This window comes from Equus quagga, chromosome 9 (assembly GCF_021613505.1).
Source record: "Equus quagga isolate Etosha38 chromosome 9, UCLA_HA_Equagga_1.0, whole genome shotgun sequence".
In the NCBI taxonomy this organism is placed as follows: Eukaryota; Metazoa; Chordata; class Mammalia; order Perissodactyla; family Equidae; genus Equus; species Equus quagga.
The window spans coordinates 116030759-116057693 of NC_060275.1; the positions used below are offsets into that span (position 1 = coordinate 116030759).

The following is a 26935-nucleotide window of genomic DNA, read 5'->3' on the forward strand; positions in this document are numbered from 1 at the left end:
CACAAAAAGACCCCCAACCCTGCTGATAAGAAGAGTCCGTTAGCTCAGAGGGAAGGAGTGTTGCATGTGGACACTGATTCACGTTTCTTCTGTCCTACTTACGGCTGCGAGTTCAGAGCGGGGAGACCGTATCATGCATTATCCAACCTGGGGCACTTCCATCTGGGACAAATGTTCACCCGAATGGGACTCAGGTACAACTGGGGTAAATGGGGCTCTCCTAGACAAATGGGAAGGAGTGGTCCTTCCCAGCTTAGGGAGCATTAACCTGAGTGCAGGGTCCTAGGAGAAAGGGGTGGGTGGTATCCCAGGTCGATGTTGCAACAGTGAACAATGGTTGGATTATTGTTCCCAACCCTTCGCTTGCAATGGAGTGCTGCGTCCCTCTCACCGTCATGTATCTCACAGTGCAGATCCTGGGAGGAGAGTGCACCTGCCTCACTGGGCTTGCCTGGGCCATGTAACATGCTCCAGTCACTGGATGTTGTGACCAGACATTTGCCATGGCTGAGCAGAGGCTTTGCATGTGAACCTGAGATTTGGCTCAGGCCCTGTAGCTCCTGCCTTCCACCACAGGAACAGCATATTCCAGAACGAGCTACCCTTTCAGCCTTGGTTCTGGAAGGAGAAGACCCGAGTTGTGCCAAGCTGAGCTGAAACAAGCCAAGCGAAGCTGAGTCACGACGGCCCCCTTCCTCCACCTCATGTCTCCTAAGCAGGAGATAACTGCTTATGGCGCAAGCCATTGAGATGTTGAGGCTGCTTGTTATCACAGCAAAAGCTGACAAACACAAACAATTTTGTTGGAAGTCTTCTTGTCTTTTTCATGGTTTATTAGGTTTTCTTTTTCCCAGGTAGACTCTGTCAGTTTTCTCATATGTGTAATGAGGGGTTCACTGAGGTCATGCATCATGCTCTCAAATTCTCCAGTTCTACCTTCTGTGTTTCCTGCAGACGCCAGTAGATACAAGGTACAAAAGTAGGTATTGTCTCGGTGACGTCGTTTGGTGGGAACCTCATCTCTGCTAGTGGTCAGCTGTGCGTGTCCTCCAGCTGGTGTTTGCAGAAACAGATTGAATGCAGGGAGCTTGGTGTGTAGGACCAGGGAAGGGCTTCAGGAAGAGTCTCCAGGCTGAAATCTGAGAACCACCTCCCGAGCCCCAGAAGCCCCCGCTCTGTCTTGCTCGGGAAGGCTAGGCCATTGCAGCAGATGCAGATGGACCCGGGAGCTGCCCACAGCCCCAACACCCTACCCCCTCTGCCTGGGTCTGCCCAGGAGCAGAGAGGCCCACAGGCACAATGCCTTTCCTCCTGCTGGACTCACTGTCAAATCCCTGTCTTGTGTGAGTGCTTCTCATGGGTGGGTTTGTCCCCCACAGGGAAATCTAGGAATTGTGACTCCAGCTTTCCCGCCTCTGCTTCAGAGAGAGGCTGCGACGGTCAGTGAGGATCAGCACAGATGTCGACCTCATTTCTCTTTCTGTGTTTATTCCTCTTCCACTTTCTTCCTCTTTATTTGGTGTTGTAATTGCAAATTTACAGGGCACCTTGAGCTGCAAAGCTAAGCTCCCCCCTCCATCTATGCATGGCCACACGGGAAGCATCTTGGATCAGCAAGGCTCTGGCTGTGTTTCTCCAGGAGGCACTATTGGCATTTGGGGGCAACACTCTTCATTGTGTGGGACAGTCTCATCATGTTTAGCATCTCTAGTCCCCCCACCTATGACACACCCATAATGTTCCCAGGGTAGCAGAATAATGGGCCCCAGAGATGTCCTAATCTATGGAACTTGTGAGTATGTTAGGTTACATAGCAAAGGGAATTAAGGTAGCAGGTGGGATTAAGGTTGCTAATCAGCAGACCTTACAACAGAGAGAGCTTCGTGGATCATCCAGACGGGCCCAGTGTAATCACAAGAGTCCTTATAAGTGAAAGAGGGAGGCAGGGAAAGAGATGTGGGCACCGAAGCAGAGGGCAGAGTAATGTGACTGAAGAGAATAAGTTTGTGTTGTTTTAAGCACTGTGTTTTAAGCAATAGAGGACTACAACAGGTCTCCAGGCATCATGACAACCACAAACACCGCATCACATTTCTAAACAACACCTGGGTGAGTGGCAACCCTTGCAAGGAAACATTTTATTCAGTGTTGTGAAGGTAAAGAAGCAGAAGAAGGTGGAATTCTAGCCTCCCATTGCTACCCTTCATTCAATTCTTCCTCTTCTGAGCAGCTTCAAAGTGCCTTGAAGGTGGATCCTTCCCGGCCTGCTTTTCTCTCTTCCTGACACATGTGTTGCTTCTCTTTCTCCTGGGAGCTTTCTCCCCAGACCAGGAGCAGAGCAAAATGCAGATGCCCATGCCTCTCCTTCACACTAACCCCAAAGTCAAGGCTCCTTTTCCTTCAAGAGTTGTTCTTCTGGGGAAGCAGAGGTGAAAATAACGAACTTGAAGACTTTGAAAGTTCTCATAGGTTTTAGTTGTCACTGCTCCTTCTGATTCTCTAGACACTTATTTTCCAAGATCTGGGGGGATGACCAGCAGCATAAACTCAAACAACACATATTTATTTGGTGCCATGTCTTTGCTAGGCCTGTGGATGCCAACACAGGTACCACCCCTGTCTCTGAGCCTCTTCTGGAGAACACAGGTCCGTGTCCTATTCCACACCTGGTTAGCTCACTTGCACTGACGCTGGGTCTCAGGCCACCTTCTCTGGGCCCCTCCCTGGTCCCGGTGCATTTCTGGGTTCCTAGGGAGCATTCCACGTGCACTGACAAATCCTCTGTAGCTGCCACTTGGCCCGCCTGCTCCAGGGAGGGATAGGACCACTTATACATCTTTCCCACTGGAGTATAAGTTACCAGGGATAGCAACTTTTGTAGATGTTTTCCCCCAAAGTCTGCTCCCTTGCCCTTAGGTAAAAATTGAGAATATGGTCAAAGTAAATGCAGTCAGAACTTTGCATCCAGGATTCCACCTCCATGGACTCAACCAGCCGTGAATGGAAAGGCCTATGATGGCTGCATCTGTCCTGAAAATGTACAGATTTTTTTCCTTGTCATTATTCCCTAAACAATACACTATAACAACTATTTACATGACATTTATATTATATTAGGTATTATATGTAATTTAGAGATGATTTAAAGTATACAGGAGAATGTGCACAGGTCATATGCAATTCATTTTATATCAGGGACTTGAGTATCCTTGGATTTTGGTATCCACAGGGATCCTGAAACCAATTGCCCTTGGATACCGAGGGGTGACTGTAAAGGATTCCACATCTGTGACTCTGATGGTTAATTTTATGTGTCAACTTGACTGGCCTAAGAGACGTCCGGACAACAGGTAAAACATTATTTATTGGTGCATCTGTAAGGGTGTTTCCAGAAGAGATTAGCATCTGAATCAGTATCCCCAGTAAAGAAGACTGTCCTCCCCAATGTGGGTGGGCATTGTTCAGTCCATTGAGGGCCTGACTAGAACAAAAAGGTGGAAGGATGGGGCCAGCCTGGTGGCCTGGTGGTTAAGTTCACACACTCTGCTTTGGTGGCCTGGGGTTTCGTGGGTTTGGATCCCAGGCACAGATCTACACACTGCTCATCAAGCCATGCTGTGGTGGCATCCCACATACAAAAGAGAGGAAGATTGGCACAGATGTTAGCTCAGGGCCAATCTTCCTCACCAAAAAAAAAAAAAAAGGAAAGAAAAGAAAAAAACAGGTGGAGAAAGGGCCAATTTATTCTTTCTGCTTGAGCTGAGACACGCATCTTCTTCCCTTAGATACTGGCATTTCTAATTCTCAGGTCTTTGGACTTGGACTGAATTACCCACCAGCTGGGCCCAGCTTGCAGACACAGATCATGGGACTGCTCAGCCTCCATAATTGCATGAGCTGTTCCTATAATAAATCTTTGTCTATGTATCTGTACATACCCTATTGGTTCTGTTTCTCTGTAGAACCCTGACTAACACACCGCCTCATCCTGAGGCTCACTGCCTAATGGCCATGCAGTTGGGTCTCTGGTCATCATGAGTACCCAACTGTCCCCTCCTCCAGCTCTGACCACAGGTAAAATGCCAGGCCCTCCTCTTGTCCAGCAAAGACTCGAACAAAGGTTTCCTGCCAGGCGCCTGCTTAGGACGAGTTACTTGGGGGAGTCAGGGTACACCCTGGGGTCTTCCAAGGCCGTTAGATTCCAGCCACATGTCACCACTTATCCCTGGCATCCCGCAGGGGCATGCGCTTAATAAACAGGAATTGATGAGAGTGATCCCGACGGTGTTCTCTGCCAGTGGCCTGCCCAAATGAGTCATCCTGGCCAGTCTTTGTGCTGGACTCAGGCTACAGAGTCACCTTTTATCAGTGTTGGAAGAACTGTTGTTCCTTAGGAGGATCTGGGAGGAAGGGACAGGACACCCTTGTTTGGGCACGCTATTAGGGTACCATCGCGATTTGATGTCCAAAGGAGGTCTCAGAAGCTGCATTTCAAACAGAGAAAGTATTGGGTTTTCAGATAAACAAATCCTAGAGGAGTTACTCATTCATTCATTCACTCATTCATTTATTCAATAAACATTTGATGAGCATCTTCACTGTGCTAATCACTGAAGAACAAAAAGATAAATGACAATCCCTATCCTTGAGATGCTCACGAGAGAGATACCTAACAGCTACCTACACTATAGTATATGTTCTATCATAACAGTCACAGACATTGAGTGCTTCACATGAGCCAACGACTTGCCCAATATCACACAGGTGGTGAATGGTGAAGCCATGATTCAAACCCACCTGTGTTCGTGCAAAGCCAGGATGCTGTAACAAGGAGACCCCAAATTTCATAACAATAGCTGACAAGTATACAGTGGATACAATATTCTAGGTATTTTAGATTTATTTCTTCATTTCATTCTCACAACAAACCTAGATGTCGTGTGTATGCTTAATCTCCCCAATGCAGTGACGAGAAATCTGAGGCACAAGGAAGTCAAGTGACTCGCCCAAGGCCGTAGAGCTGTCAAGTGGCAGAGCTGGGATTTGAATTCAGAAAGTGATCCTCCAGATTCCTGCTTTAACCACGAGGCCACGCTACCCCAAGGGTCCCAAAGGTATTGACCTTTTCTGCCCTCACTCAACAGTCCCAGGGTAAGTAGTCCATCTGGGGGAGGCTCTGCCCTGACGGGGGCATTCCAAGGCCCACGTTCCTTCTAGGTCGGTCCTCCATCCTTAAGGGTTCTAATGTTTGGTACAGTAGCTACTGGAGACATAAGGCTATTTTAATTCTTTTAAATTCATTTAAAATACAATTTTAAAATTCAGTTCCTTCATTGTACTAGCCACATTTCAAGTGTCCAGTGGCTACTATATTGGCCAGCACAGATCTAGAACATTTCTGTCATCTCAGAAAGTTCTACTGGACTGTCACTGCTAGGTCCAGGTCCAGGACCAGGTCCAGCCAGAGAGAAAAGGGAAATGCATGGAGAAGTCCCAGACCCAGATCTGGCACACATTTTTTCTGCTCACATTTCTTAGTGCCAAGGACACAGATAAGTTCGAGTGAGCCTGGGCTAGGTGGGCTGGCCGGGTAGCCATGAGTCTGGCTTCAATTCCATTTCTATAGGAGAAGGGAAAGCAGGTTTTATTGGGATTCAACCAGTCTCCATCACATACATCTGCCTGTAGGTGAGGCCTGCTCTTGTAGCCTCTATCTCATCCTCTACAGGAGGCAGCAGGTCCCAGACGTGCCAGAGCTCTGACCAGGGAGTTGTAATTCTGCCCGAGGCAGTAGGTGCAAACTGCACTGAGATGGACAAGTGGGTTTCCCCAACTGCGGACAAAAGTGTGAAAGAGGACTTCCCAGCAGAGGGAGGAAACCAGCAAAGGCAAAGAGGCAGGGACCACAAGGGTCCAGCCAGGCCCTAGGGTGCTGGTCAGTGGGAGGAAGTTTTAGGCCACTGGTAAGGACTTTGGAGTTCATTCTGAGGACTGGAAACTTTTTAAGGGGAGAAGATGAGGGCTGCAACCTAACTCCCTGGAAGATGAGTATTTTCAGACTACATATTCCACTCTTCTGAGGGTCTCGCACCCTCTTCCAGGCCACATGCACCTGCTCCCCTCCTCTTGTCCCACCCAGAGAACTGGGGTATTGTAATAGAGCAAGTACATGGGGCATGTGAATGGGGTCATGCAGAGAGTAGGACTGAAAAATCCCTGCTGTAGACACCTGGAAAATGTCAGAAGATTTTAGGTTGACGAATGACACAATCAATGCATTTTTGGAAGAAAGAGCCAGTTTATGGTACAAAAAGAAAAGCTTGGCTCTGTGCGTGTTGGGTACAAACCAATAGAAGGCAACCACATTTGTCAAATACCTTCCACATTCCAGGCGCAATGCTAGATGCTTTACACACTTATAGACATTACCTTTATTTCCAGGAGGAGAAAACTGATGACCAAGGTAGTTCTAAAAATGGCCCAATGTCACCTAGCGAAGGAGTATTGGGGCTTAGTCCCTTCCTGGCCATGCCTGAGCTCCATTTTTAGACAGTCAGGAGGACATGAGAAATGCTATTTGGGACCACTGGGGGTCCAGCGTGACTATGAGTTGTTGGTGGGAGAGTGTGATGGTGTTGGTCTCAACGCTTGTCACTTACGAATCATACAGAACACACATAACATTTGTTTGTATCTTAAAAACACTCAGCTTTGTGGCTTAACGAGTTCAGTGATTTCAGTATCTCTTATCACAGAAACAAAAGTCCTCTCATTGTTTATTGTGGTCAGAGCATGGACTCTGAAGCCTGAAAGACTCAGGTCCCAATGTCACCTCTGTACCGACCAGTAGTGTGGTCTTGGCAAGGCACTAACCTTTATAAGTTTCAATTTTCTCACTAAAGTTGGGGAGTAATCATATCCAGCCTTGTTTTGACATTTATGTTTAATATATGTGAACTATCCAGGGCAATGCTTGGTTCTCAGCAGGCTGTCAAAAAATGGCCATGATTATGGTCATGATCATGATTTGTCCTAATGTGGTGCCCATGAACATGCACCTCTCAGATCTCCAGCTGCCGGGGTTGGAGTTGGCCAAGGGTCCCAGTGTTCTACTCTGAAATCTGTTGCAGTTTTTGCTTCTGTGGGCGGCTTCCAGCCGATGACTGGGGCAGGGGTACTAAGGCATGTCCACCCTGAGAGACCTGTGACTCTGCTGATGGGGGATTTGGGTTTGACGACACTGCAGCGGTCTCACCAAACTCTCCTTAGAACTGCTCTTCAGGCTCAGATGCTTCTGGCCTGCCCACTAACCCACCTGCCTGCCTGCCTGCCCTCTCTCCTTCCTCCCTCCCTCCCTGCTTCCTTCCTTCTTTCCTTCTCTGGGGATCAGACTTACATCTTGGTCTGAAAACTCTTCCAACCTTTTCTGCTTTTTCCCCCCATTTTCTCTCACAGATATTTCCCCTAAAAAATTTCTTGCCTGTTTAGTCTCACCCTGGGATCTGCTTCTCAGAGGACCTGGACTAGCCAACTAAAGCCACTTTCTAGAAGGTTAAGGAGGTTACTTGTTCCGGCGTCCTGGGCATTAATAACTCTGTCTGTTCAAAGCAGTATAGACCTTGTCTCCTCTTAGCTTCCCTCTTCCATAATGAAGAGTTTTAATCTATTTTTACTTCGTTTTCTGACAAAGCTGCTTCGGATTTGCTTATTTCAGGTGCTCTTTGCTGGCGAGCATCCCGGTTGTCTGTCTTTCTTCATCAGAAGCAGAAGTAGGTGTCCCAAGTCCAAGTGCACCATGATCTTCTGCAAGGTAAGCCTTCGTTTTCTGGATCATCACAATTAGAAGAGCATGCTTGAGCACAGCTCATTTCTCTTCCAAGTGTTTAAGACAAGCTGAGACTTCAGCTGAACGTCCCTAATTTTTACACAGGGCTATGAGATAGCAGGACGTAAGTGGTGTATTGAAGGAAGCAGGAGGGTGAAAATCAGAATGAAGTCTAAAAAGTTTATATTTCCGTGTTTGTGTGTATACTTTGCTAAGAGTTAGGTGCCTCACCTTATCCCTATTTCTATAGTGCTATACCCCATCCTCTCTTGAATTTGTGACCAACTTTGCGTGAAAACCTGATAGTGAAAGTCAGCTGCACGCTTCCACTTCCTGATCGGTTCACATGCCATTCTGCACGCTGTATGAGTGAAGTCTCATCCGACTGCTTTTTAACTCTTGTCACAGATTCATTACACAGAATTCCAGGTAGAACCACAAATGTTGCGCATAAAAGAAACTAGAAGAGAAGAGAAATCTTATCATTTCTCCATACTTATTGGTGTAAAAACAAGACACAATTTATAACTTTTATTGTACAAGTCATGCACTTTCATTGATATGTGAACCTAATAGAATGAATTGTAAATCTAATTTATTTGAACATTCATGTGCCAATGTGGCTCTTGGGAGAAAAACAATATTAGCATCCTCTACCAGCTGGAATTATTCTGCTTCCAAAATCTATATTTAAGGAAACTTTTTTGCTTCTATTTGACCATGTATGGTGCAAACTATAGTAGCTTCCTCCTAGGGTTATGAAGAATAAATGAGATAATCTATATAAAATGCTCAATAAAATGCTAGTATCATCATTAGTATGATCATGACCATCAACATCATCATCATCAAAGCAACAGAGTTGCAAATCTTCCGTTTTGCTAGAACTGCTAATGTGCTGAAAATCCACAAGCTGAAAAGCAGAAACCAGCTGTTTTGTCCTCTCAGTAGGATAGTTGCATTTTTTTAAACTTAAGTTGAATCTGGTTCTCAGAATAAATTAGAATGAACGGCAAAAAATGTTCCAAATGGCATCAGTTAGGGCCATGAGTGCTGATGGAGCAACAACGATGTGAATTAAAGAAAAAATCTAGCCTTCAGATTCCAAGGTTATGAAGTATTAGAAGTTAGCAAATTTCCCAGAGGCAGATCATGTTGACTTCAGAGGGGATACAGGGTGGCAAAGTCCCCCACGAGCAGAGCTCTGCAGGTTTTCTGCTGGCAGCATCCTAACAGGTGTACCTTCCGACTTGCTGGGATTTTCCAGCCTAATTTCATTTACACGTGCAGCCTGGGGTGTTTAAATTCTACAATGTGTCTTACAAACAAATCAACAGTATTTAGGATGCTAAGTAAAGGGATAGTAGCCACTACTTGGCTGCTTAAGGAGAAAAAGGAAGAATTTCAATGTAGGTGTCAGCGGGTTTCAGCAGAGAACAATGGTCAATGGAGGAATAATTTTGGACAGCTGGGAGATAAGTGGTTTAGAAATGCTTTAAAACTCCTGTGTACTCAATGGATCTCAGTGGCTCCATTTGGGATGGTTTCAAAAGCCATACTTTAAAACCTTGCATTTTTGTTCTCACTCTAGACAATACAAATAGGAGGAGAGGGGAAGGAGAAAGTTTGTAGAAGTGAAAATTGGGGCTGATGACCAATCACAAATCATGGAAATGTAGGGACTGATACCATAACTGTGCTCACGACGACCTGGCAATGAATCGACTATCCTGCAGTCAGAATACAGAGAACAAGGGCTGGTCTTCCTGAACAAATGAGGAAGGTGTTACAGGGTGAATTGTGTTCCCCCCAGAAAGATATGTTGGGATCCCAACTCCCAGGACCTCAGAATAGGACTTGATTTGGAAACAGGCCTTTGCAGATTTAATCAAATTAAAATGAAGTCATTAGGGTGGCCATAATCTGGTAAGACTGGTTGCCTTATAAAAAGGGTAAATTTGGACACAGACGTGAACATGGGGAGAACACCATGTGAAGATGAAGGCAGAGATGGGGTGATTCTTCTAGAAGCCAAGGAACGCCAAAGATTGCCAGCAAAACACCAGAAGCTGGGAGAGAGGCCTGGCCCAGATTCTCCTCACAGCCTCACAAGGAACCAACTCTGCTGACGTCTTGGTCTCAGACTTCCAGCCCTTAGGACTGTGAGAGAGTAAGTGTCTGTGGTTTAAGCCCCGAGTCTGTGGGACTTTGTGGCAGCAGCCCTTGCAGACTAACACAAAAGGTAACATGATCACAGACCCAGGCTGATTGTGATTAGGCAGAGCAAACTGGCAGTGTAGAACTTCTCCATGTAACCTTTTCCTTGGCCAAAGCTGCTCTTAAAAGCCGGTGCTATCATGGGCTATGTATGCAAGTACAGGAGGCGGCAGAAACAGCTAACTATGTAGTGAAAAAAACCAGGAGGGGGCAAGGCAGAGGGGGCCGCAAGTCAAAACTGCAGAAGCACTCATTTCTCCTAATTATTTGGATCACAGGTTGTTGCCAATCTCTACGAGACAGGAAAGGATGACTTCCTGGAGAGGTACATCCATAGCGGAAAAATAGGCAACAATGGTTTCTTTTGCCGCTTCGCTTCCTTTGTCTCTTTTCCCTTAGCCTTCAAATAATCAAAAGGTGTGTACTGAGCTAGTTCACATGTTTGGGACTCCGGGGGATGTGTAAGTTTAGATTCCTGTCTTCAAAATGCCTAAAATATAGCTCGGAAGATAAAGTATAAAATACCCAGGAATTCTAATGACAAGTCAGGAGGCACATAGAGGCTGCATGTCAATAAAGGGGGACAATAGGGAGGACCCGAATAACAGCCTAGGGCTACTTCCCGGACTGTCTCTATGCGGCTGGGTTCTCCAGTACAAGACAAATAGTCAGGGTCACAGTTCTGGCTGTGTTCATGACTTCAGTGAAAATATCTCTAAAGTTTCATTATTAAGTCTGACACCTTCTGTAAGTTTTTAGTAGCTATCTTTTATTAAGTTTAGGAAATTTCTATTCTTAGTTTTCTCAGAGACTTCTTTAAAAAAATCATTATTAATGAGGTTGGATTTATCAAATGTCTGTTCTTTTAAGTCTACTTGAGGTGTTTTTCTCCTTTAATCTTAATGGACTTAGTTATATGATAGATTTGATGATACTTAACCATTCATGCAGTCCTAGGAAAAGCCCAACAGATCATTCTTTTTTTCAATGTGATGTGTGACGGTTGTATTTTCCAAAAATGGCTTTAACAAGACCTCCCATTTCACCTGCTCTTCCAACAATGTGACTACTTACTTCTTCTGTTGGGTTGGGTTTATGTTCCCTCCTGGGAATCTAAATGTGCCATAGCTATGGTGGAAGTGACGTGATGGGACTGTGGAAGCTAGGTCATAAAGGGTAGCACAGCTTCTGCCTGCTTCTCTTGAGCAATGTGCTCCTGGAACCCAGCCACCAGGAAGTGAGGGAGCCCCGAAAGCAGCAGAGACACTCACATGGAGGGGACCCATGGTCTCCAGCCTTCAGTCCAGTTGGCATCCACTGCCAACATAATGACCATGTGAGTGTGTCATATTGAAAGCAGATCCTCTAGTCCCAGTCAAGCCACCCTAGCCGATGTGACATGGAGCAGAGGCGAGCTGTGAATGTCATGCACAGCCCGCTCTGCAGATTTGTGAGCAAAATGGAGGACAGTAGTTGTTTTAAGCTACTTAGTTTTGGGGAGTTTTGTTATGCAGCAATAGGTAGCTGGTACATGATAATTGATTCAGTTTGCTGATATTTTATTTAGGATTTTTGCATCCACTTTCAGAAGGAAGACTGGCCTATATTTTCTTTTCTTTTTTTTGCACTGTCTTTGTTGTCTTATTTTAATATCAAAGTTATACAGCGCTTTAAAAACAAGCTGGGGTGTGTTTTTTCTTTTTCTAGTCTCTGAAAGTGTCTAGGTAAGTTCGAAATTATTTTTTCTTTGATGTTTGATTAAAAAAACTAAACTAATGTAAAAAGCTGTCAGAGCTTGATGTTTTTCATTTCTTTGAGAGTTTTGTCTACTGGCCAGTTTATTGAAAGGTTAAGATCTATTCTGATTTCCTATTACTTCTTAAGTTAACCTTTTGGTAGTTTTCTAGAAAATTGTCCACATCCTCCAAGTTTTCAAAATATGAACATGCAAGTGTCACTGTAACTGAATTATGTTCCCACATTCATTTATAATATTGTTTATTCTTTTACTCTCTCTGTTCCCCAATGGGACTTGCCAAAAGATGTCTATTTGATTCATCTTTTCAACAATCAGTTTCTGTTTACTGTTCATCTTTCTAGCTTCTAATGAAAGTAGAAAGAAAACCAGTAAAATAGTTTTCATTTTCATCACTATCTGTCTTTATCACTCCTTTCTATATATTTCTTTGTGCTTGTGATTTCTCTGTTTTTTTTTTTTTTCACTTTTTCAGTTGAAATCCTAGCTTATTATTTCCAGGCTAATTACCCCTCAAAGCATCACTTTAGAAGCAAAGCAGAAGTTTGATAAGAAGTGCTTACCATTTAGTTCCAAATATTTTACAATTTCCCCTTTAACTAGGCTCACCATGTAATGTATCAACCAAATTGAGACCCTTTGGGTAGTGAATGAAAGAGAATGCTATTAATACTTACCCCAAGATGACAGACATCAATTGGGTCTTGCCCATTCTAATTCAGATGTATGTACATCCATTAATTATTTCAAAGAGTCTGAGTTTTCAAGTGTGTGTGTGCAAAAAGTGAATACCTTCATTGATTTCTGCTGTAATTACATTGAGCTCAGAAAATGTGGTCCACATGATAGACTCTCGAATTTGCTGAAACTTCCTTTGTAGTTGAGTGAATGGTCAAATTTTTCTAAATACTCCCTATGTGCTTTGCAACAATCTGTTCTTCAGACTTCACTGTTTCTCACAGATCACACTAATTAACCATATTATTCAAGTCTTCCATATTCTTCATCTATTTTTCGGTCCACTTGATTTACTGTTTTCTGATAGAGGAAGTCCAAATCTCCTGGTATGATTATGGATTTTGAATTTTTCCTCATAATTTGTCAATTTTTCTGTTAGTTAGCATAGGACTATGTTGTTAGCTGCTTGCAAGTTAATACTAGTATATCATCTTGCTGGAGTTTTCCCCTTATTGTTAAAAAAGTCTTCTTACATTTCTATTTATTTTTAACTTTATCTGCTTTAACAACTTCATTTTGTTGCCTGACATATCTTGTTCTATCCTATCCCTTTATCTCAACCTGTCTGTATGTCTGTTTGTGGTGTGCCTTTGAAAAACCACATTCTAGACTAAAACAACAACAAAACAGAATACTTTCAATCTCTGAGAATCTCTCTTTTAGGCAAATGGGTAAGTCTGTTTACATTTACTGTGATCACTAACACATTTCTCTTTAATCTTTTCACTATTTTGTTTTTATTTTCCATGCTTGATCTTTGCTTCACTTCTTCTCTCTTTTTCCTGCCTTCTATTGGATTGATTGTGTTTTTTTTTTAAAGATTGGCACCTGAGCTAACATCTGTTGCCAATTTTTTTTTTCTTCTTCTCCCCAAAGCCCCCCAGTACATAGTTGTATATTCTAGTTGTGAGTGCCTCTGTTTGTGCTGTGTGGGACTCCGCCTCAGCATGGCCTGACGAGCAGTGCCGTGTCCATGCTCAGGATCCAAGCCGGTGAAACCCTGGGCCAACAAAGCAGAGCGCAAGAACTTAAGCACTTGGCCACGGGGCCAGCCCCTGGTTGTGTTTTTCTTACTCGCTTCCCCGCTCTACTAGTTTGGAATTATATATTCTAATAAACAAGTCTCCTTAAAATTTTAAAGTAAATACTTAAGAAAGGCTAATTTCCACCAATATGTATTTCTCTCTTATGAAATTGAGAAGGACTGTTAACTCCATATACTGACCTCTCCCTAGTCACCTTTTTTTCTTTTGTCAAGTATTTTATTTCCGCCCTGATTTAAAATTCCCCTGAAGTTAATTGCTGTTAAATCGGGAGGGAGGTATTTTCCCTAACATTTCTGTGTATTCAGAGTGGGAACAGAGGCTTCTCATGCAGCTCAGTCCACCACATCCATTGGAGTCCCCGATTCAGTAAGTCTGACAAATCACTTCTCTGGGTTTTCGTTTCTGATCACAGCTGGGAGCGGCTTTGGAGAGCATCTCAACAAGGAGCTTCCTTATTTTGCCTAAGACTCTGGGAAATGAAAAGTACAGGCGATGAATATTATGATATTTGGTAAAAGAAAAAAATCACTGTGGCTTGAAGAATCCAGACAGGCTATTGTAGAAACAAACCTGGGTTAGTCCTAGAAGAATGGGCAGAAAGTTTCTCAAGCATAAGAGTGATGTGATCAGAATGGAATTTTAATAAGATCAATGAACAGCAGTTTACTAAAGGCTCTGTGAAGGAGGAGAGGTTACTCTTCACAGACAGGGAAACCCCATGGGGCGCTGTTTTATTAGTGTTGGTACAAGGGGCTGAGGGCCTGATCTAGGAAGGTGGCAGGAATTAGGGGAGGAAAAGCTGAATGGGAGATGGATAGAAGCACGGGTTAGAGGAGGTGAGTGCTAATTACATACAAGAGGAAAGAAGGGAGGCCAGTGCTGACCTCAAGGATTCCAGCTAAGGGGCAGGGAAACTGACTTTATGGGATCCTTCAGGCAAACTTTGGGATTTTCATCTAGGTGGGTGTTTTTGAAGATGCTGCATTGCATGGAGCCTGGAAGGGACTGAGATCTTTAGAAGGCCTCACTTGTGACATGGGGCCTTAAGTCGTTGTGAGTTGTCCTGGCTGGTAATTCATTCATTTGGGGATGGCAAATCACTGTTGGGAAAGTCACGGGTCTGAAGCCCAGCCTCAGCTGCTTTTCAGAGTAGCAGCAAATGCTGGGTGGCTCCAAGAGGGCCTGGCTGAGGCAGAGGCCAGCCTCCGGAGGAGCAGGCGGGGCGGGGGGGGGGGGGGCCCACTGGACCCTGCACAGCAGTGGGCCAGTGCAGGAATGAGAAGCTGAGCAAGCCCTTTTCCCTCAGGCGGTTATACCTGTGAGTGAAAAATGCAGGAATGGATGGTCTCCAAGATCTTAAAGATAGCTTATGTTGAGGGGCGGGATTTTAGGTGTCTTTTTCCCTTCTTCATTATATCCTTTCCTGTACTGTTTTAATTATTTACAACTAGTACCTGTAATTTGTATATACAGTGTCGACGAAAATAATCTATATCCAATCTATAAATGAAAATTTGGGTGAGTTTATTCTGAGCTTAAATCTGAGGATTATAACCCGGGAGAGTCTTTCCACAAAGGAACAGAGCACTCCAAAGAAGTGGGGGTATAAGGGTGGTTATATACCCTCAAAGAGGATGTTTCACATAGGATTGAAATGTCCCTTTTACAATAGTCGCGAGACTGCTCTGTCGGCACAGCGATTGATGGAAATAGCAGGTAGGTCTTCTGTCTCTGTGAACACAGCAGGGTGGCAGTCTGTTGTCTCCAGCTGGGTGGTCACAGGTGAGCTGGGAGGTGAGTGCAGCAATCAGTTCCTAGCCTAAGGAAAAATGCTAATGTGGGGGGAAGTTGCATCTTTATCACAAGGGCCTTTGTTCTGGCCATAGGAAATGTCTAAGCAGATATGCAATGCGTGCTCAATAGCCAGTCAGGCCCTTTAGGAGGAAAAAAAAAGAGAAGTCAGGTCGAATTAGGTTTATACCAAATGGCTTCCTCATATACTCCAATATATCCTATTGCTTGCCATTTTTATTTGTCAACAGGAAAAAAAAGTCATTTTCATCGTGGAGACAAGGTACTCTTTTCAAGGATGGCCTGCTGCGCTTGCCCCTTAACCAGCATTGTCTCCTCTAACCTCAGGTAGCTTCCAGGTCTTTCTATCTCGATTTTACGGACGAGAACAGAGGCTCGGAGCTAGGAAAATTGCCCAGGGCCAGTGAAGGCAGAGCTGGGTCTCGCAGGTCTCCACCGCTGGCTCTTTGTCGCCCTGAGAGCACGCAGGGTAGTCCTGCGACCAATACCTGGCCGGTCCCGAGCTGACGCCAGCCCCGCCCTGCGCTCAAGCCCCGCCCTCGAGCTAGGCCCCGCCCCCAGGCGCCGCTCCAGGGTCCGGGCCACGCCCCCGACGGTCCCCCCGCCCCCATCGCTCAGGCCCCGCCCCTGAGCTGCCCCGCCCCACCATCCAGGCCCCGCCCCTCCCGCCCCAGAGGAAACGGAAGTCGTGGCGGGCCCGGGCGGAAGCAGGAAGCGGCGGACCGGGATCACGCCCGCGGCTGTGTGGCTGTGGGGTCATGGCGGAGAAGTTCGACCACCTGGAGGAGCACCTGGAGAAGTTCGTGGAGAACATCCGGCAGCTCGGCATCATCGTCAGCGACTTCCAGCCCAGCAGTCAGGCCGGGCTTAACCAGAAGCTGTGAGTGGCTGCCGGAGTGCGCCGGCGTCTCCCCGGGTGGGCTGGGCAGCGTCTGCAGGGGAGCTGGGATGGGGGAGCTGGGATTGAGGGAGTCGAGATCAGGAGCCGGGATGGGGAGTCAGGGCCGGGCCGAGAGCCGCAGCCTCTCCGCCGCCTCCTCTGGGCCTGGTCCCCCCGGACCCCTCCCACCTCCAGGCTGCGCTCTGAGGGCGGGCTCGCAGCTGCCGCCTGTTGCCCGCCCGCCTCCTTCCCGCTTTGTCTTGCTGGGACCTTTTCTTGAGGGCCCAGTTGGAGACGTTATCAGGGGCAGACAATACAGTTTCCGTTTCTGGGGCCGCATCAGGGAGAGTCCTGCTTCATAATGTAAGCCTCTCCCCGCGCTCCTGTGACCCCCTCCTAGCGTTTCCTCCTGAGCCTTCTGGGGAGTTCAGCCCCTGTGCCTAGAGGGGAGGCGGGCTTCCCCGGGAGTGCACTGAAGTGGCCCGGGAAGGCGAGGGCGCTGAAACCACCGGCTCCGATGGCCTGAATGTGAAGGAATTGAGGGAGGGTGGCGATGACAAAGGCCACAGAACGCTTATTAATTCTTCTTTTTTGGCAGCAGCCTGTGGTGGCCATGGTGCTAGGCCCTGGGATGGACAAAAGGCAAACACACAAATAGAATGCTCTGGAGAAGGGCTCACAAGCTGTATAGCACAGACATACGACCATAATTACATACCCAGTGTCGTGAGACTAGCCAGGTGATGTAGGAAGGCTCCGAGGGGAGCTGAAGTTAAGCCAGGCAGTGATGGCTTTCTTCCCCGTAGACTGAGGATGGGTTCCTGAGCTGGAGTCCACTGCTCCGTGTGTCCTCAGAAACCGCACACAAAATCCCATGCACATCAGGGTAATTTTTTGGGGGAGAAGGTTGATATTTTTCATCAGATTCCCAAAGGGTTTGCTCTCCGTCCCCCCAATATTGGTGAAGAAAATCAACAAATATCTGAGGGTATTCTGTAACTCCAGAGCTTTCTTAGGAATTCTGTAGCTAACGCAAGAACATGTGTTACCTCTGCACGTGTAAGGAGCGCCTGTGTGGAGCTCTGATTGGCCAGGTGAGTGGCACTAATGTCCTCTGAATTAACCATTACTCTCGTTTTTGCTTTTTCCTCCAGGAATTTTATCGTTACGGGCTTACAGGATATTGATAAGTGCAGACAGCAACTTCATGATATTACTGTACCTTTAGAAGTTTTTGAGTAAGTACCATTCTTGGTCTTTATTTGGGTATAATTCTTGTTTAGTTGTGGTATAATGACCCCCTCAACCCTCAGTATTTAAGTGTCTGCTATGTGGCAGGCACAGCCTAGGTGCTGGGCGTATACCAGTGAAGAAAACAACAAAAATACTGGCTCTCGTGGAGCTGATGTCTAATGAGATTAAAAAGTTTAAAACAAACACCCCTCAGTATTGTTTTGTTGACAAAGAGCTAGATATGAATAAAGGCTTATTAAATATGTGAAAAAGTCATAGGCCCTCAAAGTCCTGCTTAGACACAAGGACAGCCACATAGCTTATTTTTTTCTTGACAACTAAAAAGTCTTACGTGGGCTGTATTATAAATTAAAAAAAAAAAATGGTTACAGCCAGAAACCACCTGAGAAGTCCTCTGGTCTGGTATCTCCCCAGCTGCCCTGGCCGTGCTGGGTCTGGGAGATGATACTGTCTGCTCTGTTGGGGAAAAAAAAAGATTCTTCCTAGGCCAAGTGAGTTGGGGAGGCTGTTCACTGTTTTGCACGGGGGCAGTTATGTGCATCTGTCGTCGTCGCGGCCCAGACAACGCCTCCAGAAAATAGACTTAGTGTTTTGTCAATCCAGGTTGTATCACACTTTGACTTCACAGGTGAGGAACTGATGAGTAACCGCAGTGGGTTATTGAGCTCGTCACTGGCAGAGTTGAGACTAAAATCCTGGACTTGTCCTCCTTGACCAGGGCCCATTTCCCTGTGCCTAGCAGTCTCTCCCTTCTAGAGCTGCTGGCTTGGCACAGCAAGGGAATTCTAGTACTTTTTTGCAGTAAAACTGAAAATGTAAATCACTAGATTTCTTTGAACAGTACAAGGAAAAGTTATTGTCGTTTCCATCTGGAAAGGTCAGAGATCCCAGTCCTGGTTACAGCCCAGCCCAGCAGCTGTGCACAGACAGAACACAGAGACTCCGGTTTTAGGGGTCGCCCCTGTCCTCACCTGCTGGCCACGGTGTCATGTTCTGCCTGTTCTCAGTCAGCCCCACTGAGTTCTCTGGCCTCAGGTGGGAGGAAAGGTCTTGTGCGTGTTATAAGGCTCCTGGACGATGGCTGCCTGCTTGCAAAACGCAGGAACGTGGAGGCTAATCTGCCTTTGTCAGTGTCCTCATCATGCTGCTCTGGTTGGGAATGTATGGATGGATATATTGGCAGATGCCAAGTAACTACTCAAGCCTTTAGAAGTGGGGCAAGTTACGTAAGATGGGTGGGAAGAGATTACCTAAGGACGGGGCACCGAAGCCTTGGCCACCAGAGCCAGCGGTGGGCAGAAGGGAGAATCAGGATTCCTGTGGGGTACCAGGAATGAGCTGGCTCCAGAACTCTAATGAGCAGCAGATGCTGCAGCTTTATTTATGAACTGTCAGTGGGTTTGTGCACCATGTGGGAGGAATTTCCAAGTCCACAGTGGGCTTTGCAGCACACGGCTCAGACACACTATCTGTAGCAATAAAAATGTAAACCTTGGCCTTTCTATCCGGTCCTTGGGGTCGGTGTGTTGGCAGAAGTGGGATTCCACTCTTGGTCTTAGAGGAAGAGTCAATCCATGTGATGTTGCTGTTGAAGCTGTTGTTTATTTGGGATACTTGAGCCTGTCAGGGTTTTTTTTTTTTCCCCAGAAACGGATGGATTTTTTTTACAATTAATCATAATTTTGCTTCTTTCATTCCATCATTTCAAAAGCATTCCAATAAAATGGAATTTCTAGAACTTGCAATTTATTAATTTTTTGCTGTCATAAAGGCCAGTTTTTATGCCATTAACAGTAACTTAAAAGTGTCTTTCATTTGAAGTGGCTGTATTCTCTGCTTCAGTAAAAAAAAATTAATGGGACTTAGGGTGGTGGTGGTAGTTTTCATTTCTTTGTAATAATTCGATTTAGGTCCTCGGTACAGAAGTAGGCAGATGGCCTACCCTTGGTAAAGTGTGGGTATTCATCTAGGCAATAGGCTTAATGAAATCTTTGGGATGATGGAGACATTTTGGGGGCAAGTGTTGAAAATGTCAACAAGCAGTTTTATAGTGTTTAGAAATAGTGGGGGAGGATCTCTCTCTGTTAAAGTTACTTAACTATGTGTAGTACAGTTTTGTATCAGGGTCTCTCCCTGGTTTGTAAAATAATCTTGGGGCAGGCAGTGGTGGGCCCTCCTGCTCGCAGCTCCCCCTGCCCCTCCAGCAGCCTGAGGCTCCTCCACAAAGAGTTTCCCAAGCGAGGAGGCAGACCTGGAGCGGAGGCTGCCTCCTGGTGGGCTCCCGCATGTTGCCCAGGCCTGAAGCCCCAGCCCACGCTTAGTTCTATCTTGTCAGGAGCTGCCTGACCTTGCAGGTTGCATTGGGGATTAAACGGTAATGGCCATGAAGGCTTTTAAAAGCACAAACGCTAAAAATGTGAAGTAGCATAGCTGTGAAGCTTGCTTGGTTTGTCAGTGATCATTACATGATTTCATGAGTTATTCATATTATTAGAAGTAATATGAGATCAAATTATGTATATTTATGTAAATGAGGGAATCCTGATTCACTTGGTTCTGACACAGTTTTGTCTTAACAGGGCCATGTGAAATTGTATAATAGCTAACTTTTTTTTTTCCATAAGAAAACTGAGAATAGGTGTTACCCATGCAAATGTTAATTGAGATGTTTCATGTTTCCAGATATATAGATCAAGGTCGAAACCCCCAACTCTACACCAAAGAGTGCCTGGAGAGGGCTTTGGCTAAAAATGAGCAAGTTAAAGGCAAGATTGACACAATGAAGGTAAGGCTCTCATAAACAGAGAAGAATGTCAACATGAGGAAATACAAAGCAAATTTGGTAAAACATCAACTATTTTGTAACATTACATAGTGGAGATTTGTGAATTGCGTAATAGGTAGTAAAGTTAAATATCTGTGAGCCGTGTGGTAGCATAAAAAATGTAACAAAGTGCTAGCCTTGCTTTGATGACAGCCCAGGTTAATTTTCGTGATCGTTAGGTGTCATTGTCTATCTGTGATTGTTCTCATTTTTAAGACTTGAGTATCTTCCATTTGCTCTTTGATGCTTTCTGATTTCTCCTGTTAGGGCTTTTCCTGAAATTATGGTTCTTTGGTTTGGAGGATTCTTGAGTCTTTATTCTCTTCTCTTTCTCCAGTGGTGTCTGCAGCTTCTGACTCCCGTCTCCTGCGTACCGTATCCCAGTCACGCAGTTCTCCGCAGAGAACTCACTCTTTGTGTTTCTTTACTTTGATGAGATCTAAAAAACTCTATGCATCTTGAACATGAAATATGTACAGATCTTCCTCAACTTAACGATGAGGTTACGTCCCAATAAACCCATTGTTGAAAATAGTGTAAGTCAAAAATGCATTTAATACACCTAACCTACCGAACCTCCGAGCTTAGCCCACCCCACCTTAACATGCTCGGAACATTACCCTACAGTCGGGTGAAATCGTCTCCCACAAAGCCTATTTTATAATGAAGTGTTGAGCGTCTGATGTGATGTATTGAATACTGTAGTGAAAGTGAGAAACAGTGGTTGTCTGGGTACAGAATGGTTGTCAGTGGGTCAGTCGTTCACCTGGCGATGGTGGGGCTGACTGGGAGCTGCGCTGCGCTCGCTGACACTGCAGCGTCACCAAGGAGGATCACACCACATATCAGTAGCCTGGGGAAGATCAAAATTGAAAATTGAAAGTGTGCTTTCTACTGAATCCATTTTGCTTTCGCACCATCGTAGTATTCAAAAATTGTAAGTTGACCCATTGTAAGTCTGGGACTGTCTGCAGTCTTTTTTCTTACTTAAATTAATTCAAATATGGCTCAGATTGGAGTGTGTGTGGTTTTCCCTTAACTGGCTGGTCCCATCCCTTTAACGGCCTCCCACTTCTGTTGGCCTCGTGCAAGGAGCTTTCCTGCCCCTCTGCCCCTCTTCTTCATACCAGAGCCCACCCTGGCCTTGTTTCCATTTCTGGAATTTACCTAACCCCTCTCCCTGTTTTCCCTATGCTGTTTCCTCTCTCTGCACATGCACACTGACAACGCTTTGGGGTCCGTGGATCTCACCTCCTCAAGGAGGCCTCGAGGACAAGCCTTTCCTCAGCTGCTTCCTGGAGAGCACTGATGAGGATTCGCTTTTTTCTATTTGTTCTCTCCCCTCCACTGCAGCTGAAGCTCCCAGATCTCAGGGGGCATGAGTGTCTGTGCCTTCTGATGCCCAGCACCCACAGGTGTGCCCAGTCACTGTCTGATGTGTGCAGGGATGGCCACACAGTGATCTCTTAGGGTGCTCTGGCCGAGTGCAAGGAGTGAGGGGAGACGCTCTGTCAGAACGATAGTGATGTGCCAGTCACATGCTGCCCTGGGGACGTAGGGCTTCCCGGCGTTCCTCCCAGGTGATTGCACTGAGCGGGTTCTGGAAGTGGCTGTTGCTGCAATTGTTGGTGTGTGGCCACGGCTTCATTTCTGGTTTGTGAGTTTGGGATTGAGTTACTGGTGAACTCAGCGTCACCCTTAGGACATAACACAGCATTTAATCAATAGCAAGCCGTGATTGTTTTGAGTGCTCTGTGAGTGAGTTGTACTGTCCGGCGGAAATCCCCTGCTCTGTGGACAGGGGCGTGGTTCATGCTTGATGTGCTCCCGTCTGTCCCCCTTCTCTTCGCCTCCAGAGCCTTGGGCGGCGCAGAGGTTTCCTGTTGGCAGTAATGTCAGCAACCGTGCAGTCATCTTCAGTTTGCTTGTGTTGCTGCTTGGTCATTTCTCTCATCTAAGATCTGTGAAATCTCATGCCACAGTTCCGTCGCCCTTGTCTGCCCTGTGGGCTGTGTATTTGAATTTCCAAAGTTATATCTTAAATATTTACTGTAATGCAGGGCTGCAGTTCTCCTTTGAGAGTGTGCTTTAGCTTCTGTAAGTATATCTTTATGCTCAAACCCACAGTGCTGCTTTTTATATAGCTTTTAAGCAAAGGTTTTGAGATGCTGGTGGTATTTAGCCGCTTTTTTGAGATTGGATTAAAACAAAGCTGATGCTGATAAGTCGGATCAAGAAGCCATGGCGTTTGGAGGAGACAGGTTTCCAGGTACTCTGAAAGCTTTGATGGAGCTGTTTGCACACAGTGAGTGTGATGTGGTTCGAGTTAATAATTGCTTAATTAAATCATATTTGAAGGTTTCTGTTACTTACGTGTGCTGTCTACAAAAACTGTTTCCACCTGGGTGTCTGGCTCCTTATAAGAGGGGCATTTTTAATTTGAAGCTCGGGGGCAGCAGTTGTGTTTGCATGTGTGTTCCTCTCTCAGGCGGTTCTGGCTGTACCTGTGACGGAGTTGCAGGCATTTATTGAACCGCTTTGCCAAGAATCCATCCCTGGGAGACGAGCAGGCACGGAGGACCGCGCTTGCTTGTGGAAAGGGAAAGCTCAGTTTCCCTCTTCTGAGTTGGAGGCTCTGGGGGCGGGGGTCATCTTTAACATGGGTGACGGGTCAGAAAGATATTTTGACAGTATTTCTTTTTCTTCTTAGAAATTTAAAAGCCTGTTGATTCAAGAACTTTCTAAAGTGTTTCCCGAAGACATGGCCAAGTATCGAAGCATCCGAGGGGAGGACCACCCCCCTTCCTAACTCCGTCCTCCCTCTGTCTGAAGATCCTCCTTGTCCTGTGGGTGTTGCTGTGACCTTCAGGCAGCCTGTGACTTTGAGTGGCAGCAGTGCCGCTGTTCTGGGCCTGTCCTCCAGCCACCCTGTCCACGTCATTGGGCTTGGGGGAGGGCGGGGCCTGGAGGGTTTGTGGAGCTGTGCCACCAGCTGCCTCTCTGTCCCTGACGTGCATCTGTCTGGTCCTCAAGCTTTCAGGCGGCTAGTGATCGCACACCTTTGAGTGCGATGCATTTGATGCTCCATGGCACAGTAGTCTTGGAAGTATTAACTGTGGTAGGTAAATTGAAGCTGTTAAAAATTCTCCCTAATGGTTTTCTTTTTATATGCTCTTTCTGTTCCATTTTATTATGATGTCAAAGAAAGCTAAAGAAAAGAGAAAAAAATTAAAAAGAAAAATTGGTTTAATATGAGAATTACTTGAAATTGGTTTTATATTTTCGAGTACAGTGCGTAAGCAATGCGTTTACTGCAACTGTGCTCACATAGGTTTCAGTTAGGCCTAAACGTGTAATAAAGTCTAAGTGTTTATGACTTATTCTCTGTAGTTATTTTTATAACATTTTTACAGAACAGTGTGTCTTGTAAACAGTCAATTATTACTTCCCCAGAGTGTGAGTAATATTCATAAAATTTGTTCTCCAGGCATTTAGGTAGGAAAAGCTAAAGCAGAATGCGGAGACCTGGTTTCCCTGTGACCTGTGTCACAGTGGATGTGACAAGTACAGAAGAAGGAGGATCTATTGACCCTGTTGACGAAAGCCCCAGGGCCGTGTGTGCCACCTGCAGCGTGCGGGCAGATTGCGGGGGTTCTGATCCCCGGCACCTTCTGACTCAGCAGGTCCGGGCAAGCCTGCGTTTCTCGTCAGCTCGGGCGATGCTCTCTGTGGTCTCTGGGCTGTGCGCCGAGTCACAGGCCCTGGTGCAGCGTTTCTCAGGGGTCATCTGCAGACCGCCTGCATCAGAATGACCTGGACTCGTTTGTTGGAAAGGTGGGTGCCGTTCAGCCCTGTGGAGTCAGGGGATTTAGGCTGGGGCACGGGACCCTGTGTTGTGAATTTGCTTCCCCGGCCATTCTGGACCCGCTTAGATCTGAGACCTCTCTAAGGACTTGGGTCTCATCGGTGTGGAGCAGTGTAGTGTGGTGTGTGCTCCTGTGTCACGGGAGGCGCAGGCATTGTTCAGTGAAGGGAGCGGCAGAGCCCAGCCTGCAGCGATCGCTGACCCCCTTCGTCTGGAGTCGGGGAGCTGGTGTCTGCTGTTGCTCCCCAAAGGAGTCTCATTTGCTGGGAGTTGGGGACCAGGCCCCTTAGGAAGTTGCTCCCTCTTTGTTGGCAGTTCTCTTCTTTCCAAAACTGCTCCCGAAAAGAACGCCCATCCCTGGGACACGATTTCTTCTAGATGAGAAGATGCCCCTAGTCCAGTAGGTCCTGGAGGCAGCGGTTCCCTCCGGGGTTGGTTTTCCTGCCTCTAACTGCCGTAACTGTTAGTGCTGCCAAGGGCGCCTGTGGCGAGTATGGCTTGCTGAGCCCTTCCCAGAGGCCATTCTCATGAGTCAACTCATTGGTCCTCACCACAGTCCAGGATTTGTAGGAACAGTTATCTTTATGTTACAGAGCCGCAGACCGGGGCACAGGGAGGCTGAAGAGTGTGCCCAAAGTCCCACAGCTAACGGGTAGCAGAACTGCAGTTAAAAGCAGGCCAACCTTGTCCAGAGCACGTGTTCTGAACACTGCGTTATGTTGCTTTGATAGAAGACTTCATCTTGCAGTTGAAACAGTAGCCCGACTGCTTTAGACCATCATTCTCCGTCTTAACACATTGTCCCAGCTCCCAGGGTTAGGTCTACTCCTCCCCAGCCTTCTGGAAACATGTTTTCATTCCCCTCTGCACTGGTGCCTGGTGGGTCCGAAGGTGTCCATAATTCCCATCTCTGGGTTCTGACACCCGCAGGATGTGGCTGGTGAAGGGGAGCTGTTCTGCATATCCTGGGCTCAGGAATTGTAGGCGGCCTTGGGCCGTTTAACACAAATGCCTGACCTTGGGAAGAGTGGGTTGCCATGTATTAGTGGAGATGCTTATCCGGTATACAACAATCACAAGGCTCCACCACATGGTGAGTCTGCTGACCTAGGCCCAGCAGGGCCAGGTGTAGCTGTAACTGATGTCACTCTGGAACATTCACCAATCTCTTTCAGTACAAGTTTGGGTATATGGGTGGACTACCTTGGAACTCTTAAACAACTCTCGTAAGTGTATTTGACATTGTCACCACAGTGGATCCCCAAAGGATGAATAGATATTGCAACTTATGATGCTGTGACATCGTATTACGTTCTCCCTAAGTTCCTGGATTGGTCTCCGTTTTGCACTGTACCTGACATTAGTATTCATTGCAAGTGCCAATCACTTTCCAGTCCTCTTTAGGTTACTGAGCAATCTTAGCTCAGAACCGATGCTGTGTTACTTTTGTGAGTTCACAGGAACCCAGGCAGCCTTCTTGCAAACTCACGATGAAGGCGTGGTAGTGGTTATAACTGTGCACTGTCTCTTAGACTTCTCCACCAGCAGGTCCAAGACTGCACCTCAGACTCAGGACGCACGCGCCTGAGCTCACGCTCCCTTCCCTTGGCCCTTTGACCCCTCCTCTCAGGGCCTCGTTTCAGTTAAAGCAGTAGTTACTGGAGTCATCCTGGTACAAGGTCAACCATTTTGATTGGCTGCTTCTCTGTACGTCACCCCTACTCACTGCCACCCAATTAGTTGCCAATTCCTCCTTCGATTTTGACCTCATCTCCCCTCCCTCCTTCCTCAAAACACAGATCAACCAACCAACCAACCAACCAACCAACCAACCAACCCAAAAGCCCAGTGATTTTCAACGCACAGCTCCATCACGGTCTCACTGCGGGGCAGGGCCTAGTTCAAACGTGAGGCCTGAGCTTTAAATCAGTAGTCCAGTTTATCTCTGTGGTTAAGAAAACAAAAATTAAGCCCTACCTTGATGCAGAAGTAGAATGTCACTTCCTTTCTTTGGGTTTACAATCAGATGTGCTTGTGACAGAAAACTCAGGAAAATGTAGCTAAGAAAAGCACCCACATTGCTGCCCTGATTGTTGATATTGTGTTTTTTATGGATCTGGACGTTTTTGTCCACACACGCATACACATACACAGATAACCAAGTGTACAATTATATGCATGAGTTGGTAACCTGCTTTTTAAGAAAACTGTACAATGAAAATCTGGGCAAGTCAATAAACTTCCTCCTGTGTAATAATTTTTAACGCTTAGTGTTCCATTAATGTATTAACAGCAGGCACTTATTTGTTGTAATTTATGTGCCAGATACGGTTTAAGCACTTTACGTGTGTTGACTCAGTCCCCACAGTGAGCCAGTGGGGTGGTTTACAGATGAGGAACCTGAGGCACGGAGAGGTTGGGTAACCTGCTCAGGTCACCCAGCTGACAAGGAGTGGAGCTGGGCTGGCGACCGCACAGTCACAGGGCCCTGCTCTGCCCTGGTCAGCCCTCCTGCTTCCACACAGCTTGTCAATCCCTATTGGATATCTACATGGTTCACAATTTTTACAACTAGGAAATAATCACCTCTGTTCATACCCTGTCCTCCACTTGTCCAATTGTTATTTAGGATAAGTTCCTGGAAGTGGAATCATGGGATTTGTGCCTCTTTAGGATTGTGATTCTCATTTTCTGTTGCCCTCAATCCCTGAAATAACC

The 26935-nt window shown here is 46.2% G+C and overlaps 1 protein-coding gene across 2 annotated transcripts; it reads left to right on the forward strand.

Moving 5' to 3' along the window:
- Window positions 1–16092: 16092 nt before the first annotated feature.
- Window positions 16093–23730, forward strand: MED10 (mediator complex subunit 10). 2 transcript variants are annotated; one of them, XR_006890213.1, is made up of 5 exons: window positions 16093–16274; window positions 17429–17512; window positions 20211–20313; window positions 20690–22449; window positions 23063–23730. XR_006890213.1 is itself a non-coding variant. In XM_046672462.1 (4 exons), the coding sequence occupies exons 1-4, from the start codon at window positions 16153–16155 to the stop codon at window positions 23159–23161; spliced, it is 408 nt and encodes a 135-aa protein (XP_046528418.1). In that variant the 5' UTR covers window positions 16093–16152; the 3' UTR covers window positions 23162–23730. The 2 variants fall into 2 exon arrangements, 1 of the variants encoding a protein (XP_046528418.1); XM_046672462.1 differs by lacking the exon at window positions 20690–22449.
- The last annotated feature ends 3205 nt before the right edge of the window (window positions 23731–26935 follow it).